At 61.6% G+C, this 8,566-nt stretch overlaps 1 protein-coding gene across 1 annotated transcript in view; it reads left to right on the top strand.

The window, feature by feature from the left end:
* LOC121103333 (extracellular matrix protein 2-like) overlaps window positions 1-8,566 on the top strand; it is a 21,287-nt gene extending 12,721 nt beyond the window's left edge. The window contains 10 exon segments of the mRNA XM_040632917.1: window positions 1,205-1,396; window positions 3,107-3,305; window positions 3,307-3,383; window positions 3,831-3,916; window positions 4,338-4,500; window positions 4,725-4,850; window positions 4,853-4,881; window positions 5,322-5,461; window positions 7,580-7,906; window positions 8,380-8,566. Of these exon segments, the coding sequence (XP_040488851.1) occupies window positions 1,205-1,396; window positions 3,107-3,305; window positions 3,307-3,383; window positions 3,831-3,916; window positions 4,338-4,500; window positions 4,725-4,850; window positions 4,853-4,881; window positions 5,322-5,461; window positions 7,580-7,906; window positions 8,380-8,566 (1,526 nt within the window).

Below are 8,566 nucleotides of genomic sequence, written 5' to 3'. Positions count from 1 at the left end.
ACAATTAACTCATTTTTTCAGATCACTTCCAAACATAAGTCAACGCTGGACAGAGCTGTAGGAAAAGCTTCCTCAAAGCTGGCCCCAAAGAGCCATGTGGTGAGACGGGGCCTCTTTGCCAGCCCTCACCCGCCAGCCCGCCCTTGGCTCCTGCAGCGGGGGCCTGGGGCTGGGGCCTTCCGAGGGTTGGCCCAGAGGCCTGTGGTCAGACACCCCCTTCTTTGCCTCTGGCTCCACCCGGAAACCCCTTCCCTCAGGCCTGGCTTCCGTTCCACCTTGTCCTGTCCTGATCCGCAGGTGCCCCTCTGACCAAGAGGGCGGTGCCCAAGCAAGGGAGCATCTTGGGACTGCTTAATGACAGTGGTCATGCTGGGACCCAGCAGCCCCTGGTTCACACACAGTTTAGTGCGGGGGTGGGGGTGCAGCTGGGAAGGCTGCAGGATGTGTCATTCCCCTCCTCCACTTTTTCCAGAGGCAAAAATGGAGGTCTGGAGGGAAGGGAGTTGCCTCGAGGTAGTCAGGGAACCGGTAGAGGGACCAACCCAAGGCAGCCTGTGCCCAGGGGCACTGGGGCCCCAAGGGCTGGGGTCCATGCTTGCCACCCTAGCTCTGCCCAAGTGTGGTTTCCTCCGGAATTGGGAGGCCTCAGCACTGGCGCCCACGGCAGGAGCCCACAGGCTTGGCAGGTTCTGGGCAGCCCTGGCACCTGCCCCCTATACCGAGGGCCCAGAAGGCCCTGAGGCCTGCTGCTTGCAAGGCCCAGCCCCTCTCCTTTCCCAGCCATGGACGTAAGACCTGGCAGCCTGGGGTGGGCGGCTTGCCCTGTGGTGGGCCTCACAAGTCCACTGTGTATAGAGACAGAAACCCCATTCATGGGGGCCACTGGGCCTGGTCCAGTGGAGAATAAATGCAGGCCTTAGAGCAAAAGACCAAGAACACTCGAGTCCAAGAGAAAAATCAATCTCTCTTTCTCTTCAGGTGGGAGAAGGGGACATTGGGGGAGGTTGGGGGCAAGGCCTAAGGAGGTGTTTGTTTTGGGGGGACCTTCCTGGGGGAGAGCTGGGGCGGAGGGGAGGCTCCGAGCACTACAGCCAGGGCCAGGAGCTTAGGGAGCAGGGCTGTGGTGTGCCGTCCTGCTTGCGCCCCATCCTGCTGTGGCTGCCGCGCCCACCCTCCCCGCTATTCATCCCCTCTGCCGGCCCAGGAGGCCTGCACAGCCCAAGTGAAGTGGCCATAAAGAGCGTGACGCTCCCAGTCCTGGCTCTTTGGGTGGGATGCTGCCCTGGAGGGGTCCTGGCCAAGCAGGGGCCGAGCCTGAGAGAGCCCACGGCCACGCCAACCCCCGTGGGCACGCTGACCCTGCAGCCGTCACCCAGCTGGCCCGGGCCCCCCAATGGTGAGTAGGTGGCACCAGCAGGAAAAGGCTGGCAGGAAGGGAGCACTCTATCTTGTTCTTAGAATCCTCCCCCCCAGGGGTAGGGGCAGAAGGAGAGAAGGCTGGTCACCCCAAGGCTGCCCACCCAGTGCTCACCTTGGGTGCTTCCGAGGGAGTTAGGAGGAACCCATGGGACTCAGGGAACCCTCTCTGGAGGGCAAGGGGAAATGGCAGACTCTGAGAGGCCCAGTGCCCGTAGCCCAGGGTGACGGCAGGGGAAGGAAGGAAGCCCCCCTAGGAGGGGCCACTGCAACTGGAACTGGAGTAATGGATCCAGGTTTGCTGGGTGGGGAACCAGCTGCCCAAAGACCTACTGATAAGACTGGGAGACATGTAGGAGGCTGAAAGTGGGGGATCCAGGGCTTGGGAGGGGTGACACAAATGGCCCCGGGAGACCAGCTATGGTGTGACCTTCATCTCATACGCCAGTGGTTGGCACCATGTTTGGTTGCCCCACCCTGAGGTGTAGGAGTGGGATGAGAGGGGCTGGTGGGTGGGTCCAGGACCTGCAAGGGATGCCCATGGTCAGTGCTCGTTAAGGTGGGGCTGCCATGTGTTAGAGGGGAAGCAGGCAGGGTGACCCAGCCCAAGGGCCACTGGCCTGCTTATGACATTGAGCAGCACTCTGCTCTCCCTCTGATGCTTGGGGTTCTCCACTCTGCGGCCAGGAAAAGGCAGGCAGGAGATACTTGGTGGCCTTGGGAGTCTGTGACAGAAGGCTGAGAGCTCCTGAGGGTAGGAGAGAGAAGAAGTGAGGCCTGGGCAGAGAGAGGAGGGGGGGGCCAAGCTGTGACTGATCCCCCCCTTAGGATGGAAGCACAGCTTCTCAGCGAGGCAGGGCGCCCAGCCACTCTAGCCCATATCAGCTCCTTCTGCAGGTCAGGTGCGACCCACCTTCGGGAACGGCAGCCTGGACAGACCTGAGGATGGGCACCTTGGACTGGCCACAACCGCAGCCCACTTCCAAGGATGGAGTCCATGAAGCCCCCAGCCAGCCCCCAGCACCCAGCTGGAAGGCCCTCACCAGGCCAGGGCTGGCTCAGAGGAAGGAGTCACCCCAGCAGTCTGGGAGCAGGGGTGGAGTCACAGCAAAGGGCCCAGCAACCAGTGGGCCCAGCCACGGGCCGCAGCTGAAATGGGGGCTGAAGCAAGGCCCCAGTCCACCAAGATCAGGCCCTTGCAGGCCAGCAGGGCCCCCCAAGCCCAAGAGGGGGCAGTGGCTACCAAAGAGGGCCGAGGCAGGAAGACAGGAGGTCGGGGAGCCAGGAGAAAGGGCCCAAAGCCCAGGAGGCCTCCCAAAGGTGAGAACTGGCCAAGACAGGAAGCCCCCACGTGGAGCCAGCGGAGGTGTGGGGCTGTGCCTGAATCTCAAGTGGCTGAGGCTTGTCCAATCTTCACCAATCATACCAGCATCACCAGCCCCTTGAACCCCGCCCTGCTCTCCATGTGCCCAAGCTGAGTGGCCCTGTGTGCAGGCAGGAGAGGAAACTGTCAAAGCAGGTCCTCCTTCCCAGCCTCAGGGCCCCCATTTGGGCTGTTGTCCTTGGTGCTGTATTCCAGTTTGGCTGGCCAATTTGCTGGCAGGTCCAGGGGGGCCCAGGCAGGGTCCTGCCCCTCGGCAGGCCTCTGTTGCTATGTGCTCAGCCTGTGGCTGTGGCTGTTGTCCTCCAGGGGCCTTCCGCCCACCCGGCTCAGGGGGCCAGCATCAAAAGAAGGATCATAGCCAAGGCCAAGGTGGCAGCAGCACCAAGGAGACCACAGGCCATGGGTGGAAAAGGCCTAAAAGCAGGCAAGGGCACGGACACAGGCTTACAGACCTAAGCACTGCAGAACAGGCCATGCTTTCCCTGCCAGCCTCCTGCCTTCGGACCCATCGCCTGCAGCAATCTCAAGATGAAACACATCCCTACCCTGACAGACCCTGGCCTAGCCACGCTCCACCTGGCAGGTAGGTGACCCCCCTCTCCCTACTCACCCCTGTGGCAGGAGTAAGAAGGCCACATGTGGGCTCCCCCTCTAGCGGGCCCTCATCCCCTGTGGCTGCTGCATCACTGTACCTGGAAATGGCCTGCCTCCCCATGGGTCCTGGTTGGCAGCGAGAAGATGCCCCGACTTGGGACAGTCAGAGGAGCCAGCTCCGGGGACGCTTGGGTGGCTCAGTCGGTGAAGCATCTACCTTTGGCTCAGGTAGTGATCCTGGGGTCCTGAAATTGAGTCTGCTCAGCAGGGAGTCTGCTTCTTCCTCTCCCTCTGCCCCTCCCCCTGTTCATGCGCTCACGTTCTCTCTCAAATAAATTTTAAAAAAAGCGCCAGCTCCTCTGGCCCATGTTGGAGAGGTCCTGGCAGAGGGGAGGGGGACAGGGAAGGGTGGAATGCAACCCTCCTGTTTCTGCAGAGAATGAGATTGCCAAGGTCCCAGCACACGCATTCAGTGGGCTGCCCAGCCTGCAGTGGCTGGACCTGAGCAGAAACAAGCTGGATGCCCGAGGCTTGCACCCCTGTGCCTTCAAGGTACGTAGCAGCCCCTGCACTCATGCTACCTGGCGGGGCCAGATTGGGGAGGAGGGCCGGCAGGTCCAAGATGGCTCCAGGCGTCCACTGCTTCTCTCTTGCGGGATAAGGCCTGGAGGGGCTGCTGCGCAGAGTACCCAGCACGGTAGGCCTCAATGATTTTGGATGACACACTCCATAGCTGGGTGTGGAGAGCAGCACAGATCCTCAGGCCCCGCAAGGGAGCGTCGGTTCTGGGAGAAACTGAGTAAAGGTTCTCAAAACCCTCACTGACCTGGTCCACGTGGGAACTGGGAAGCCACCATGCAACCAGATAGGTGTCCCCCGGGCAGGATCAGCCCGAAACCACGCCCAGAAAGCCTAGCCTGGCTGATGGCACCCCAGTCCCCAGCCCCCTCTTCTCCTTCCCCAACCCCCCCGGAATCTGACGCGGCTGAAGCGGTTGAACCTGGATGGGAACTCGCTATCCACAGTGCCAGCCTTGCCCGCCTCTCTGCAGGAGCTCAAGCTCAATGACAACCTCCTGCAGGGCCTGCCGCGCAGCAGCTTCCAGGGTGGGGGCCGGCCGGGGGACAGGGGAGGCCAAGGAAAGGCGCGGGTGAGGGGAGGGTATGCCCCGGGGTAGCCTGGTTCCAGGGCAGAGGAGGGAGCACCGCTCTGGGAACGTGGCCCTGGCCTCAAGAGGCAGGAAGTCTCTGGCGCTCCAGCAGGTCGCTCCCCGGGGGGCCTACAGAGGTCCTCAGGCAGCTCACGTGCCCCCTGCCCACCCGCTCTGCAGGGCTCGGCAGGCTGCTGACACTGGAGCTGGAAGGCAACAAGCTGCATGACGGCGACATCTCTCCCCTGGCCTTCCAGCCCCTACACAGCCTGCTTCACCTGAGGCTGGACCGAAACTGCCTGCGGGCAACCCACCCGGCCTGCCAGCCTTCCTGCAGGTGAGCCCCGGGGCCAGAGGAGGCGATGCTGGAGGCGAAAGCTACCAGAGGAGACAGCTGCCCGGGACGGTAGTTTTAATGATACACCCGCAAAGCCTCAGTGCCAAAGGGTCTCTCCTCTGACTGACCTACCCTTCCGGAGGCCCAGAGTTGGGCTTTGGGGACTGTCTTGGACTTTCTGGGTGTCCCTGAACAAGGCTCAGGCCCTCCCTGGGCCACATGGTCCCCTTGCTCGACGGTGCTCTACAGGGCAGTGTCTCGTGGGGCTTGGAGGAGCCATGGCACAGCTAGCAGGTGTTGCTGGGATCCTTTGCAGGATAGCCCAAGGCCCCGAGAGCAGCACAGATGGTGGGAGCTGGGTCTCACAGATGGGGCCAGGTACAAAGGAAGAGGGAGCCAGGCCAGGCAGGTGGGCCCCTCACCCTGGGCACTGGCCCTAGGAGCTGCACCTGGGCACCAATGTCATCGGGGAGGTGACAGAGGGCGCGCTGAAGCACAGCCACAGGCTCACTGTGCTGGCCCTCAGCAACAACCGCTTCCAGGAGGACCGGCTGGCCCCCCGTGCTTGGATTGATCTCCCGTAAGTGCTGCCACCTGCCCTGGCACTGCCCAGGCCTTACCCCTACGGGCACATGGAGGCCAGAGAGGGAGGATTCACCCAGATGAACCCAGAGAGTAAGGAGGAGCGGTGGCTCTGTTGCTTGGGCCTGATCTCAGGAGGGTCATCGGCCTCCATGCCCAGGACTCAGGGTGACCTGGGACCTGAGCCGCCCACCTACTCCTCCAAGATTTCCCTGTCCCTCCTGTCCAGCAAAATCCCCAAAGCCACAGAAACCCCTTCCTCTGCCCATACCTGGATTCGCCCTATAGGCCTCCGGCAGCTCTCCTGGGAGGTGACTTGGACCTAGACAGAGGGGCAGCGTGGGCGCTGAGAACTGGCCAGCTGCTGAGTTTAGCTAGGGGGTGACCGGGGCAGGAAGGGGCACAGAAGACAAAAGCATATGAGTTTCCTGGGGCATACCAGACAAATACCACAAACCAGGGAGCTTAAGACCACAGAGATTTCTACTCCTACAGCTCTGGAGGCCAGAAGTCTAACATCCAAGTGTCGGCAGGGCCAGGCTCCCTCTGCAAGGGCCAGTCCCTCCTTGACTCTTCCAGTTGCCGGTGGCCCCAGGTGTTCCTCGGCTTGTGGCCACATCACTCCGGTCTCTGCCTCTGTTGTCACATGACCTCCTCCTCTGTGTGTCTCTGTGTCTGTCCCCTTCTGTCTCTTTTAAGGATGCTTGTCATTGAATTTAGGGCCGTCCCTAATCTAGGATGAGCTCATCTTGAGATCCTTCACTTACATCGGCAAAGACGCTTTTGCCAAATAAGGTCGCGTTCACAGGTTCTGGGCAGACATATATTTGGGGGCCACTATTCACCCCACTACAGGAAGGGTCCAGGATGAGTCCTTATGATCTGCTTTGGATAGCTGGGTGGAGGCACCAGCAGAAGGGATCCAGAAGGAGACCCGGCTCTCATAGACCCTGCCTGGGAGTAGGGATGTGGCCTGGGAAGCAGCAGGAGGGCTGGGGAGTACAATCCATGGGGTCTGGCGACCACCATGGCAGGGCAGGGCAGTGGTAGGCAGGGGTCAACAGACACTCCAACCTGACATTCCAGGGACCAGAGCCTCCCGCCCTGCACCCTCATGTTCCAGGAAAAAGTTACCAGGACGTTTGGGATTAATTATTCTTTTTTCCTCTCCCCCTCTTGCCAAGGGGGCAAAGGAAAGCAGACAGCAGCCTAGGGCGGGGCCCCCCAACCGCTGTTCCACTTCCACCGCGGGGCCTGGGCAGGGGGCTGGCAGCCAGTCAAGCCCTGCTGGTGCCACCCAGCTTTTCTCTGGCCGGTGGAGGGGAGGGGGCTGCTGGCAAAGTAAGCTCAGGGGGCACTGGAGCCCTGACCCCTGTGGGCTGAGGGCAGCATAGGCCCCAAGGCCAAAGGGCTGACCCCACCCACAAGGGCTGGGCATATCACTGAGAAAAGCCACTTTCCCTGCTCTGACCCAGGCTAGAAGCATCTCCACCCTCTGTTTCTGCTTTTCCCCTTGCTCAGCCCTGGTCCTGACCCATAGCCCGCCACGGAGTGGGTGACCTGGACTAACGGCCACCCAAGCTTCACCGCCTGCTTCCCTGGTCTCTCAGGGTCCCTAGCCATGGCCCCTGGGAGCCTTAGTTTTCTTTCCTTCCCCATCTTTCTTCTGCTTATCAGCACGGGTGAGACAGGAAGATGACAAGAGAGCATAGAGACAAGAGGCAAGGGCCACGAGGCCGAGGCCAAGGAGGGGCAGAGCAAAGCACTTCCTTTGTCCCATGTATGTTTGAGGAGCCCCTGAGGTGGCGGAAGGACTGGCCTCACTAGCCATGCGGTGAACAAGGAAGGACCCCACCCAGATCCCCTCTTCCCAGCCTCTTTAGACAGAGAAGGACACAAAAGCCAGACGGGGCCTGCCCTGACTCATGGTCAGGCCGCAGCTGGCCTCCTCAGCCTTCCCAATGGTCGGGAGCGCTGGCGGCCACGGTGTCAGGGAGCCAATCCCCCACTCTCTTCTTGGGTGTGGGCCGGGCACCTTGATGTGGGGCTTCGGCTGTGGCTCTGGTTCCTGCCGGGCTCTGCTCGCTCACTCCACGTCAGTACACCTGCCCTGCAGGAAGCTGGAGAGCCTTGACCTGTCCCACAATCGGCTGGTGCACGTGCCCTCCTTCCTGCCCCGGGGCCTTCGGTACCTGGCGCTGCACCACAACCACATCGAGTGCATCCCCGGCTATGTGTTCCTGCACATGAAGCCGGGCCTGGAGCTCCTGCACCTGTCCCACAACAGCTTGCGTGCTGACGGCATCCACGGCGTGTCCTTCCTGGGCCTTCACGCCTCCCTGACGGAGCTGCTGCTGGACCACAACCAGCTGCAGGCCATCCCACGTGGCCTCCTGGGCCTCAGGGGGCGGCAGGTGCTGCATCTGAGCCACAACCAGACCAGGTAGGGCCCTTCACCTTCGCCCATCATACGGTCCTGGCACTCCGTGCTGCCCACCAGGGGGAGAAAGGGACGGCTAAGGCCAGGGAACCCTGACTGGCAGGTGGGCCTATAGGAGGAATCCTTCACTACCCCCAGCTGTCCATCTTGGTTGCCATGGCAGAAGGCTTTGCCCAAGTGCTTGGCAGGCCTGGGGCAGCCAAGTTGGAGGGCTGCAGACAGCAAAAATCTGGGCAGGTGGTGGCAAGGGGGAGGTGAGAGGGCCCTGGCCCAGAACAGCAAGGGTTGAGCCTCCAGTGGGGACGTGGCAGTTGGTGGCAGTGACCAGCCTGACCCTCTGCCCTGGGTCCAGTAGCCATGACTCCGTCGTACTGCCCCTCACCATAGGGCCCTGTTTCTCTCCTCTTATATGATACTTGCCTCCCCTCTCCAGGGTCTTTTCTCCTCTGTTTGACCTTGCCACCCCCACTCTATAGACACGTGCTCCTGAATTCCATCTGTGACACTCGAGTGGATCAGGACCCCAATCTCATCTCCACACACCTGGAGAACAACCTTATTTACCGGCGCCGCATCCCACCCACCACCTTCTCCTGCATCCGGGTCTACCGCAGTGTGGTCCTCTGGCCTCAGCAGGGGGAGGGGGTGGCGGAGGGCTCCTAG

This window comes from Ursus maritimus (genome assembly GCF_017311325.1).
Source record: "Ursus maritimus isolate PB19 chromosome X unlocalized genomic scaffold, ASM1731132v1 scaffold_X1, whole genome shotgun sequence".
NCBI classification, from domain to species: domain Eukaryota; kingdom Metazoa; phylum Chordata; class Mammalia; order Carnivora; family Ursidae; genus Ursus; species Ursus maritimus.
This window is presented reverse-complemented; position numbering and strand designations above follow the sequence as displayed.